The 12,416-nt window shown below is 50.1% G+C and overlaps 5 protein-coding genes across 5 annotated transcripts; 2 read left to right on the top strand and 3 right to left on the bottom strand.

Annotated features, from left to right (window-relative positions):
* Positions 1 to 714: 714 nt before the first annotated feature.
* Positions 715 to 4,382, bottom strand: HO133_006682 (uncharacterized protein; the record flags this gene model as incomplete). Its single annotated transcript, XM_037297579.1, has 5 exons — positions 715 to 3,181; positions 3,236 to 3,369; positions 3,443 to 3,857; positions 3,912 to 4,231; positions 4,284 to 4,382. The coding sequence occupies 5 exons, from the start codon at positions 4,380 to 4,382 to the stop codon at positions 715 to 717; spliced, it is 3,435 nt and encodes a 1,144-aa protein (XP_037147015.1).
* A 627-nt stretch (positions 4,383 to 5,009) lies between these two features.
* Positions 5,010 to 6,679, bottom strand: HO133_006683 (uncharacterized protein; the record flags this gene model as incomplete). The annotated part of the gene is made up of 8 exons (XM_037297580.1): positions 5,010 to 5,193; positions 5,260 to 5,407; positions 5,464 to 5,573; positions 5,624 to 5,870; positions 6,028 to 6,223; positions 6,282 to 6,337; positions 6,388 to 6,408; positions 6,556 to 6,679. 8 exons carry the CDS (start codon positions 6,677 to 6,679, stop codon positions 5,010 to 5,012), a joined length of 1,086 nt encoding a protein of 361 aa, XP_037147016.1.
* Positions 6,680 to 7,174: 495 nt separating this feature from the next.
* HO133_006684 (uncharacterized protein) lies at positions 7,175 to 8,160 on the top strand (the record flags this gene model as incomplete). The annotated part of the gene is made up of 2 exons (XM_037297581.1): positions 7,175 to 7,523; positions 7,580 to 8,160. The coding sequence occupies 2 exons, from the start codon at positions 7,175 to 7,177 to the stop codon at positions 8,158 to 8,160; spliced, it is 930 nt and encodes a 309-aa protein (XP_037147017.1).
* Positions 8,161 to 8,324: 164 nt separating this feature from the next.
* Positions 8,325 to 10,869, bottom strand: HO133_006685 (uncharacterized protein; the record flags this gene model as incomplete). The annotated part of the gene is made up of 10 exons (XM_037297582.1): positions 8,325 to 8,379; positions 8,430 to 8,544; positions 8,594 to 8,672; positions 8,735 to 8,746; positions 8,800 to 8,823; positions 8,949 to 9,045; positions 9,113 to 9,227; positions 9,273 to 10,466; positions 10,518 to 10,666; positions 10,721 to 10,869. 10 exons carry the CDS (start codon positions 10,867 to 10,869, stop codon positions 8,325 to 8,327), a joined length of 1,989 nt encoding a protein of 662 aa, XP_037147018.1.
* A 764-nt stretch (positions 10,870 to 11,633) lies between these two features.
* On the top strand, positions 11,634 to 12,103 carry HO133_006686 (uncharacterized protein; the record flags this gene model as incomplete). Its single annotated transcript, XM_037297583.1, has 3 exons — positions 11,634 to 11,650; positions 11,710 to 11,726; positions 11,778 to 12,103. The coding sequence occupies 3 exons, from the start codon at positions 11,634 to 11,636 to the stop codon at positions 12,101 to 12,103; spliced, it is 360 nt and encodes a 119-aa protein (XP_037147019.1).
* Positions 12,104 to 12,416: the final 313 nt, after the last annotated feature.

Raw genomic sequence — 12,416 nt, forward strand, 5'->3', positions numbered from 1 at the left:
ATGCGATGGCTTGAACAATTGTCACTGTTTCGGACGGCGCACCTGCACCTTGCAAAACGAAGGATAGTTCAGGTCCATCATGTCGCCCAGTTAAACAAGTCAGCCAATCTCACTACATACAGCCCGAAAACCGGACCTGTTTCAACCGGTTTGCTTTGACGCGCCAGCGAAATCCATCTTTCATGGTATACCTCGGGCTTGGAAAATGGAGATCATTCAGATCAGAACCTCCCCCTCTGGATGCTCTTGACTCAAAAGGAACCTATAAATATCACGTAAAGCTTTACCATCGACCCGCATCGTGTCAGACAGTCCGACTGGAACTCTGAATATTGGAACAATCACTGACTCCCATGCCCTGTACAATTGGCTTTCCACGGTACCAATTGCACAAATTGGGTTTGGCCAACCAGAAAATAAAAAGACCAACACCATAACAAAAAAAAAAAAAAAAAAAAAAAAACAACTCTGGATGTGAACTGGGAACAACACTAGAACGACATGTCCGAGGTCATTCATCTCTTCACTCAGGGCTCGCAATGATAGGATGAGCGACCTCCACCACCAGCCCCCCTTTCCCTCCTTCCCCAACATTTGTAAAGATGCAGAGGACAAGAGGTCACTGGTTCGGTCCCTCTGTATTAATTCATTGGCTCACTTCTTGAGTCTAGGGAGTCAAGACGGATTCGCTTCGACTACAACAATTTCATATACTTACAGCAAGAAGAGTGCTTTCGCGATACATTCGGGTCCTCCTACAAGATTAACGTCTGTAAAACAAGTCTCGCAAATCCGATCCATAACGAAAACGCGGTCGCCTCGTCTTACGCCGAGCACTGCCAGCGCCAGCTTCGCGTCCCAATTACCATGTGCCATCGCCACAGCCGGGCTTCTCGGATGCTCCAAGAATTCATCCCAATTTTTGATTGTCACAATGGCCGGAAAGCTCTGGTTCGGGTCAAAGGCTTCCACCGAAGCGTGGTTGCAAAAGGTTTTGTAGAAGAACTCATGATCCGGTTGATTGCATCCTTTGCTCAGAGCCTGCAGGACGTCCAGATCACCGATCCATTTGCCACGATCGTATACCGAGACGAGTGACTCGATGATGTAGGCTTCAGCGTCTCGACGTCCGCGACCTGCTTCGCCAACATCAACTGGAATGCACCAGTCTGTGAAAGAGAGATGGAGACTTGTGCCGGTGAAGGCGTTCGTTACCGTTCCATCAAAGTCTTCTCGGTCGATAAATTTCCAGTTATCAATCCCTGGGGCCAGCGTCTGAGGGTCTGCTGGTGGTACCAGGAGAATGAGCCCTGCCTTGCCAACATTGCCATGAAGTCGACACACGGCATTTGCAGGTTGACGCTCCGCAGGATCACATATGAGCCACGCAGCGACGTATATGGAGTCACCAGAAGAGAGCGCCATAACATTGGTGAACTGGGACGGGTTCATATCCAAGCCGTCAGACTCGAAGTAGGCGATGCAAGCAAATGTGTGCAATCGATCCAACAGGCTGATGGAAGAAAGACAACTTTGGGTCTCGCCCTTAACATATTGAGCCCATTTTGCACCAAAGATTGGCTTCGTAACGGCATTGGGGCTGATCGTGGCGCCATCGAACCCATTATAGACCTTGTACGCGGCGGCTAGGGCTTTGAGAGAATCGAAATATTTGGAGTCTTTGGCAACCTTCGCTATGGCCGCCATCATCTCCTCCATATCGATAGCATCCGCGTCCAGTGCAGCTTGTAAGTCTTTCAGATCGCAAGTCTCTTTGATCGGTCGGCGGGTCCTGCCCCAATTAGGGCCTCCTGACTCTCTCTTACATTTTTCGAGTTCGGTTTGATCCACAAAAATTGCTGCTGTGTTTGGATTACCCGAAAAGAATGTATACCATCTTGTTGGACGAATCATGTGGCCTTCTTCAATAGCAGACCGGCGGAAGATGTCGTTAGGGACTGACCACCATTCATCCGCATGGTCGAGCTTTTTGCAGTACTCAGGCCTCTTTTTGCAGATCAGGCGTTCGGCAAATTCCTCTTCCCCTAGGCCTTCGACTCTCTGTCTTGGATTCATCCAACGGTATAGCGCGGAAGCAGAAGAGGGCGGCGAAAGCTTGTGCGGGAGCGCCGTGGCATACTCGATTATTCCCTCTCCTTTTGTGGGTATGTCTTGGCTTGGGACATTTTCGTCGTCGTCAACAAGGTGAGTCTCAATCCGAGGAGCCTCAGTGCCCTCGCCCATTACTACGTCAACATCTAGAGCCTCAAATGCCCCAGCAGAGCCTTCATCCCTGATGTCCTGGTCGCCAGGATCGAGATTCTGCTGTAAAGCAGGTCTCTGGTCCTCGGAATACTGTGCAGACTCGTCACAACTACTGGAGTTGTTGAGATCCGACACGGCATCCTCACCACTTTCACCCTTCAATCCGGAATGTTGCATATCAGTTTCTTCACTCTGCTGAGCCAGGTTAGATCCGCCCAAGCTCATTGGAGATCTCCTGTTTCTGGATGGTGACCGGCGAGACCCAACCCCCGCAGGAGTAGGTCCGAGCCTTGAGTCTAGTTTCATCTGATCTCGAACAGGTCTTCGATTTTTACGTGACTTTGGGGACTTAGTTTCTTTCTGAATCGTCACCTCAACTCTCTCAATACTGAATCCTGCCTTTTCTGGATGTTCTGGCAGCGGGACCTCGCGAAAAGCTACAGGAACGCGATAGCGAAGAATGACGTCGAACGGATCGGCCGTGGGGAAAGATCTGGCGGCGTATGCTCGAAGCAGCCTGAGTTGGTACCCAGGCGTTTTCAGGAAACTTATCATGCTTTCTATATTCGTCAATCCAAAGACTGGCGGGACCGTTGTCTCGGCCAAGATTGTTGAGCCTCGCGTACGACCGAGTGCAATCAACTTGCGGTTGAGCGTCCGCGAATCTCCTTTGGAGGATAAGAACGCATCAGAGGCGTCGGCAAGCATGTGGATCCACGCAGGACAGATTGTCTTGCTGACATGGCGTTTCAAGCGTACAGAGCGGATCAATTGTGCAACAGCGACTGGATCCGAACCATCAAAGCCCCAAGAATTGCAAATCGAGCCCAGGACAACTTGCAGGAGATTGTCGAACGAGATCCGAGATGACTCCGTTGCATACGTACCTTCAGCGTGGATGGGCGCTCCGTAGTAACTGGTTTGTTGTTAGTACGACGTTTACACCAACTTACCACTGACGGCACTTTACCGCATGTGTGAAAGGGACAGCGACCAATAGACTCCAGATGGCTGTTTTGAGGGATTTCCATGTAAGTTAAGAGTCAAAGCGGTTCCTCGGCTAAACAGTGGGTCTTCCTGAACGACAGGCGTATTACCAAGGGCCTAAAGCAAGTTTTTATTAACGGAGAGAGCTAATTCAAACAAACAAAAGAAGCCTCAAGGATTGCCCACATACAATCATGTCAGGATAGAGGTGCCAGGACGAAAGTGCGAGTAAGAGCCCTCCACTTGAAGCTCCTTGGGAGGTACCCTTGACTAGGTTCTCCATACCCTGGAGAGCTGTCACCCACGCATCGATGACGCTCCGGTATGTTGAAGGCATGGAGCTAACAGAGAGGCCCATTAAATTGCTTAAGATGAGCATTACCTGGGTCTGCTGCCTCGATCGAATTCGATCGGCATGTCGTAGCCAAGCTCTAGCACTGTTATCCCACTCTGCAAGCTGATCTCGTGTCAATGCAACATTTCCGGCAAGAGACGTGGCGTACGAGAAGGTCTCTCCCTGGTCCGAGTGCTGAAGCTCGTTCTTTCTTGCTTGGACGATTTCGGACCAGATAGAGGTAGCTTCTGGTCCCGTCCATATACGGGCACTTGGCGCGGTGGTCAGTGCATGCAATGAAAGACTCGAAGGGGCTGGCTATTACAGCATGCAAGCGAGGAGGTGGACGGAGATTGCTCCTCTTCCCGAGGTAGCCGCGGCCCAAATGGAGGTTCCATCAGCTCCTACAAAGCTCGAAAAGATGCCTCCCTGTTTAGACTGGGTTGTGCCCGAAGATGGCTGACTGGCTATCGCTGATGCCCGCGTGCCATAAGCTTCAAAGAGTCGAGGAGTGTTAGGAATCATATGCTCAAACAAAGCACCCAGTTTTCGCGCTGTGATATGGGACGATCCGCTCTCAGCTGCCTCAAGCCGCTGTCTCGTGAGAGACTTTCCCACGCCATGGTATTCTATGGGGGCTTCGAACTGACAGGTCTCGTCAGAGTTGCGGACAAAAGGTTCAAAGTAGTCTACCCACTTTTACAAGGGAGAAGTCGAAATTGAGGTTTGCGAGCGCCAATGTCGTCTCTTGAGAGCCAGCAAAGAGTGCTGCCGTTAATTTGCTGATGCTGGTCATGATGAGGACAGGCTCTTAAATCGGGCACCACTTCTTGGATGATCTCGATCGGAATTCCCGTCTGTAGACGAAACGAGGCATGACGCATCATCCCGTCTGTCTATGCCAACCTACACGGAAAATGGAGACAAGGCTGCAGCCTTCTTGGCGGTGGCATTTTTAGATTCATACTGAACACCTTCCCAGCCTAGCCTAGCGCGTGTGATAGAAAGGTGACACGGGAAAAACTCGCCCAATAATCGAGTAATTAATGTGGCTCGGGGGCCTAAAGGAAGCGCTGCGAGGCCCCGGCGGGTATCTTCAGCCCCGCTTAGTGTGGTAGTTCAAACGGTTCGTGAAGGGACTTTTTTGCTTAGCTTGTGAGCACAGAATGGTCGTGAGGAGGCAATTTGTCCAAGAAGAACTCGGACCAAACCTGGTGTCCATACTAGCGTCGTACGGAGTAAACAAAGAAATTAATTTGTCAATGTAAAACACTTACAATCGGACAGGGTCAATACGTTCGACATGTTACGCTGAGGTACACGTTCAAGATGTTTGTGCTGACTGCTGAGAACTCCATCCAAGGTGTACAATTCCCTAAGTTTTGACAGCAAATACTCCAATATATCCCATTGATTTGCAAGCCTACATCCTAGACCTGTCAGTGCTGTTCTTCTCAAAGAACCGGCTCAAGTGCTCATCAAGCCACTTTAAATCCTGCTTGCTGTCCCCCGGTCCGCCCGCCCAATGGCCCCAGATGGTTGGAAATATCTCCAGTTGTCCAACACCCGGTTTCATGTTCGCGACTTCATACTCGGAATCTTCAGGACTGTATATTTGTTTGACCTTGATCAGCCGGAAACCACGGCCCTAGCGATATGGATTTAGCACTCACGGGAAGTATAAGTCTGTCTTCGCAGGTAGGACAAGAGTCTTTGCCCTGATGCTCGACATTGATTTTTCGAAATCCCCATTGTAAGGCTCTTGCATTGAGCAGTCTCCACTTTGCCATGTCTGCAGCATTACAAGCATGTTCTCAGGATCTGCGCAAGTCAGCCTGAGGCAGAAAACATGGGCTAGATCTGGGATGCTGATGTACCCTTCGAGGTGGCCCAGCTCTCCCAAAAGCCCACCATGAACGACTCCAGGTCTGGAAAACCATAGTGTCTTTCGTGGAGCTTCTCACGGTAGAAAGCCTGGCTGAAGCCCCTTTTAACGATAAGTCAGCCACAGACGAACAGGCACAACAGGAACCTTACCATCCAGCGTAGCCCCTGCCAAACGCTCTCAGTCCCACCATTCTCTCCTCCTCGGTCCACACCCTCTTCTTATCAACTCCGTCCTCTGTCACTCCGCCCTCTTTTGATCCTGCACTCGGTATGCCCTTCGCAGCCAGCAATGCGCTCTTGATACCCTCCAAGAAGACCTGGTTGTGCAAGCTCGTCCTCGCGGAGCCACAGAATGGCACTGCAAGATCCGTGAAATCGGGGTACTGCGTGATCCATTCTACGCACATTTGGGGGTCAGTATTGCTTCTTCAAGGTAGATAAAGGAGTTGCAAGACAGGTCTCGGCAGCGAAACAGGTCAGTTTACTCCCCAAAAAAGTCTCGCGACTCAATTTCAGTGCCAAATAGGAAGGATTTTGTCCGAAAATGTACGTACGAAAGGTCTGACCGGCACCCATTGACCACCCTAACACACAGTATAGATGGTGAATACCAAGATGCTCGGTGACGAGCTTATGCTGGGCACGGACATTGTCATAGAATGAGATTTTTGGGAAAGCTGTAGCGAGCTTTGTGTTGGAAGGGGACGTTGATTGACCGTTTCCGAAGAGCGCCGGGATGATGATGAAGTACTGAGAGGCGTATGAGATTAAATCGCGAGAGAGGTCACGTTTCTGATTGATGGATCACCTTGTTCGGATTTAGGGCTTTGTCTTGGCCTATCAGCCAAATGTTGTCTGATATCGCTGTTCAAACGTCAGGGACAGCCATTGAGGACGCTGCGATGCATGCGGACATCCAGAATACCAAGTAGGATCTTGATGATTTCCGAGTCAGCATCACTCTTTCGGGAGGAGTACTGAGTCGCGAGACATGTCTTAGGAGCAGAGAAACCTCGAGACATGTTTGACGACCCATAAGACAGCATGAAGGAGGAAGAATTGCCTTAGAAAGTATAACGTACAGACAATTGCGGGAGCCTTTGGGTCACCAATTGTCTTGTAGGCGATGTGAGCATTTGACAGAGCGGTGCCGCATTGGAGATGCCAGTCTCCTAATGCGTACTTGTCATAGTCTTCTTTAGACATTCTGAAGGGGTTTTCAGGATACTTGGTCAAGGGTATCACGTTACAACTGCTGCTACTGCTGTCGAGTGTCAGCACGAAGAATGTTGATGCTCTCTGTTGACCCCGCAAGCGGGGAATCCTTATCGATAAGCGCAACCTCTTCGGAGACGCCTCCGTGGTTGTCTTCACCAGAGCGCACAAAGAAGCATTACAACATCTGCCGGATATCCCATCTACGCGCCCTTGATCACGCGTCCATCCTGGTACTTTAAGCCCTTGTGCAGGAAGTTATCAAAAGCATTGAAGCCATGGCAGTCAAAGTCAAGCATGAGCATGAACATGACGTAGACGGGTGCTCTCGGCTTATGCTACGGATACCTCGAGCATATTATCCCCAGCACCCCTCTAATTTCTTTGATCAGTTAATATCTACCCCTCGGACCAGCTCAACAGCTCTCTGACTACCTCCTGCCACGTCTTCGGTTCTTACCCAATATCACCCACCACTACTCAACCATGCCCTCCAACTTCGGCGACAAAGAGCAGCGCGAGGAGGACCCATCAGGTCACGAACAGCGCTTCGACCAGGAGAAGGCTGTCAAGAGAAACCCACATCCAGACTTCAACAAGGTCGAAGCGTCTCGGCCAGATTGGGCGGAAAGATCCGAATGGCACTTCACCAAGACAAAACGGCCGGGGTGGAAACTAGGTCAGGGCGCCAACGACGGCGGAGGGAGTCTTCAAAAGAAGCACGTGGAGATAAACCCATACGAGGAAGGTAGACCGGCAGTCTTTAACTACAAGCTGCTGATCAGTGGGATAATTCCAAGACCAATTGGCTTCGTTAGCACACGATCTGAAGACGGTCAGCCACGGTCCTCGGCCATCTCTCTCCCTCCTTCGCGCTGACACGTCCCTTAGGCTCCTCTACAAACCTCGCTCCCTTCTCCTACACCAACGTCATAAACCACGACCCACCTCTCTTTACTATTGGCTTTGCAGGCGGCTTCTCCAACGCCAAAGACACGCTGCGCAACCTCGAAGCTACCAAAGAATGCACCATCAATATCATCAGCGAACATTACATCGAAGCCGCTAATGCTACGAGTATCAATGCGCCCTACGGCACATCTGAATGGTCGTTGAGCGGTCTTACCCCCGCTCCTTGCACGGAGGTCAAACCCTCCCGCGTGAAGGAGGCGATTTTCAGTATCGAAGGAAAACTATTATCGACAACAGAGTTTGAGAGCAGGGCGACGCCGGGCAAGAAAACGGGAGTGTTAGCTGTTGTCGAGGGAGTGAGGTTCTGGGTGAGGGAGGATGCGATCAATGAGGACAGGAACATAATTGATCCCGGGGTGCTGAGGCCGATAAGCAGGCTGGGCGGAATCATGTATGGGAGGACGGTAGAAGGGTGCGAGATCCCGAGACCGGATTTTGCAGACAAGGATAAGGAGGGAGAGACGACGGGGTTGCTGAAACCAAAGAGGGAGGATCAATGAGAGAAACAGAGCACGAATGCAGTCATTTTCATTGAGGTCGCCAGGTCCCGTTGAGAGCCATGGAGTATCCAAATGGTTATTGGAGCCCGTAGGCCCCGGAAAAAGGTAGTTGATTGATCTATGTACATATTGCAAGCTATCTGGCACATGAGCATTGCGCAAAACTACCTGATCCTTTTCTTTCCAGCTTCTTTTTCGATCAGTCTAAATTTATGCTGCCTAGACATGTCAGCAATCGATGCAACATTCGGGATTGCTCCCATTGTAACTTGTTGTGGGAGGGTCTTTCTTGATTCTCATCCTCCCTGCTCAATTGGCTGTCTTTTGGAGCGGATCGTTGAGATTTTGTGCCAAACAGATTGTCAATCCCCAATCCCAAAAGATCTTTGTGCTGTTAGTATCGAGTCTTTCATGTTCGGAGCGAGATTGGTACACGAGGGCGACATGATCCTCGTTGCAAGTGTGTCCGTCACGTAGTCCTTGGGTGGGCTTATGCGCTGGACATTGACGACCTAGGGGCCCCTCAGCGATCGCTCTAGTGAGGTGCCCGAAGAGTTGGAATATTATATCGTACGCAACCCACGAGCTGTCTGCATCTTAAGCTGTTGGCTTTCTCTCGTCTGATCGTCGTCTCTTCACGCCATTCGAAGGCTGAGGGGTTTCCTACGCATCAGTAATGGCCCTCGTCAGCAAACCCAAGCATCACCATGAAAGCCTCCGGTTAGCAATTGAGACACTTGGCGATCTCCGCGCTTTTTCTGGAACCATGTCCACGAGGGCGGACGTACCTCCATAGCGTCGAGGTCTCTCTTCTTGCTGACCTTCTTCTTTGGCCTAGTGGGTTTAACTTCTCCTAACGGAAAAACGTCGTCTGGCAAATCGTAACTGCCATGGCCCAAATCAGTGGTCCAAGGACACAAACCGGGAAGGGACAAATAGCTTTTAGTCTTACTTTCGAGTATGGACAATCGACAGGGAATTCAGATCTCGGTTGTAGCTCTGCCATCCTGTACAGATTTCTTTGAACTCCTTTGTTTGATATGATATATCGAGTTTCTTCGTCGCGTCTATGCGTAGTCAGTAAGGTTACTCGCAAAAAAGCGTGCACGTACCTTGAGCTAGCTCAAGGCCGATGTAGTAGGTCGTATTATAGATGGTCTGCTCTCCATCTTCGTTCGTGGTAGCCTCGGTATGACCATTCGGCATTGCCATTTCGTCAGAATTACCCTGGGCAGCAGCAGCATGCACCGGATCCTTGGCAACATCGGTCGTTTCAGTCTTGACATTTGTGGCTTGGAACCTGAGGTCGCCGTTCAAGACAGCGTAGATCTCATCTTCATTCTTGCAATGGTGCACGCGTTCAAACCCTTTGTTAAACGGCCGCGCCACCGCAATCGCTTCTTGGGTCTCAAGGTTCGATACGAGTAGGCGTACTTTGGATTCAACGAGGCCAGACCAGACTTTCTGCGCATCCTTTGTTCTGCTTGAGGCAATGATACTGAGATAGTACTTGTAGTCGTCGGTGAAGAAAGTATGCTTTGAAAACAAGTCTTTCCATTGCAATTGGCCACTGAAGATCTTATCGGTTATCGCCCTGCCTCGCTCTAGCTCTCGAATAAGGATGGTCTTGGTTGACATCGAGATATTATGCGTCGCACACATTGAGGGGTATGCTGGTGTGATGATTGGCATGAGATGGAAGCGGTCTCCATTGTAAATCTTGGGATTCCAAACTCGCACTTGCAACGGACCATCTTCGATACTTTTAAGGAGTACCGGCTGAGGCCATGGCCATTTGCCGATCATGAGGAAGAATTTTTCAATGACGACAGAACCTGTGGCTTGAGGGTATAGCTGACAGATTCTGGCTACCAACATTGCCCATGCCACACCACCGGGAAACCCAATCACGTTGGAGTAGATCGCTCGACGTTGGGCCCATAGCTTGATGCCTCGTAACGCGGTTCTGAACGTCTTCTGTTGCGGAACCAATTCCAGTATTTCGTCCGTCACCCGTGTTCCATTCAAAGATCGCAAATCTCTTTCTTCCAAACCCCGTAGTACGCTAGTATCTTTGAGAGTGAGGGTTATCGGCACAGACTGGAGGGCGAGGCGTGCGAAAATGAGATCGACGCTTATGCCAGAAAGCTCGAGTTTGATAATTGGTACATAGGCGTCGGGTACGGGCGTCAGCTCCTTGATGGCTCCAGGAGGGGCCATACGCTCCAGAAGGGTAGGGACGTGCTCGAAAAAGTCCTCTCGAGTCACGTGCTGTGGTACAACGACGAGGGTGTCTATATCAGAGCCTCCTTGGAATCAGCTCACGATCAAGTCAAGTCACAACGTGGAGCACTGACCAGGTCCGTAAACTCCAAGGCGATAGCTCCCGAATGTAAAAATCTTGCCGCCGGCTTTGTCCACAACGGACTGAGGGAGATTCTTCGTCTTGCTGACATGTTTGACGAATTCCACAGTGATCTTCTGTATAAGCTGAAGTGTAGATTTTCTGTACTCAAAGATTCAGCTAAAGGGCTAATTATGGGTACGGTGTCCATCTTACCTTCGCTCTGTCTCCTCCAGGCCCTCGAAGTTGTTTTGTCTCTTCAGCTCCGCAATGAGGGCATCGTTGGCAGCAAGCTCAGCTTCAGTGGGGAAGTTCTGGGATACTGGAGGTGTAACACCGTACTTCCTGGATTGATTCGTAGCCATAATGGCTGCGATGATGCTTCAGTCAGCTGCAGCAGGGGGAGGAAGTGAGGGGGGCCCTAAAGTTTTTGGATGCGTGAGGTAGTAGAGCTACGAGCATGGAGGCGGCGAGGGCGGCAAATTGCACTCTATCTTCGAACCACTCTTATGGATATATGAACGTATGGTGTCACTGTTGATTAATATGTGTCTAGATCATCGTCTGGCATTGCGAGTGGGTGATACCTAGAAGTGAAGCTTGGGCTTTGAGAGCACTCGAAGATTTGCGCTAGGCTTCTCTTGGACTAGTCCCTAAAAGCGGAGTGCAGTTTCCATTTCCATGGCAATGGAGCATCATGGGGCCTAGCAAGACGTGTGAAATGCCTGCAACGTTCTCAAGGATGAGCCCAATCAATATGCTAATGGTTTCCCTTTTGACAAATGTATCCGTTACCGACATGATACTCCTGTACCGAGAGGGAAAGTGGTATCATCACGCCACCAAGGCTACCAGAAGCATCAAATTTTATGTTGAAGACAATGGTTAATAAGCGACTTTCTGTTTGAAATGCATGGCGATGATTGTCAAGCTTACTCTTTATGCAAGCCATCGAGATTAAGACCATATGTCATTTTCTCCCTCCAGTGGTCCACCATACATCTTTCAAGCCGTCGGAATTAGGGCTCGCTTGTCTCAGTTTTAACCCTCAACTTGTCGGCTATATATCTTCCAAGGCCACAGCAGTCTCCTTTGTCCTCCGTAATTATTCTGCAGTGTTTTCATTAGCATGCCCGAACTCCAAAAGTTGGCCAACTTTGGGCACTCGACTACTGGCGCAGAGGTTGTAGAACATTCAAGGATAGGGTCAAGGGCAGAACCAGTAAGACCACCATTGCCCATCGAGAACCAACACTGCTAATATGCATTTGAGTCCTTATCACTGGATCAAGTGACGGTGGTATAGGCGCAGAGACTGCCTTGTCCCTTGCCGCTGGGTCTCCTACGTGCATCCTTCTCGCAGGTCCCTCGTTACCCAAGATTCAACCAGTCATTGATCGTATCAGTGGTGCTTATCCGGACGTCGAGACCCAATTCATTCCTTTAGACCTCAGCAGCCAACATGCTATACGGGAAGCTGCTGCAGATATCAATAAAACAGTCCAGAGCATCGATATCCTGATCAACAATGCAGCAATAATGGCATGTCTTTTGGCAAAAACGGCTGATGGGATCGAGAGCCAGTTCGGCACTAGTTAAATCGGGCATTCCCTGTTGACGAACCTGATTATGGGAAGACTGTTTGCTGGGCAAGGGGCAAGGATAGTCAACGTGTCCAGTTCGGCACACAAAATGTCGGACCTCCAGCTAAATGACTGGAACTACGAAGTGTGTAGACCCTACTTCCGTGTCACAGCAGATGAGGCTTTTCACTGACGCTTCCAAGGATGGGACTAAATATCACGCCTGGTCAGCATACGTGAGTATTTTCGGCACTGAGAAACAGAACTTGGGCCTATAGACATACTCTAAGGCCCAAACTCCCACCTCCATTGACAATGCTGACTTGGAA

The sequence above is a fragment of the Letharia lupina genome, assembly GCF_014066315.1.
Source record: "Letharia lupina isolate WasteWater1 chromosome Unknown contig_26, whole genome shotgun sequence".
Classification (NCBI taxonomy): domain Eukaryota; kingdom Fungi; phylum Ascomycota; class Lecanoromycetes; order Lecanorales; family Parmeliaceae; genus Letharia; species Letharia lupina.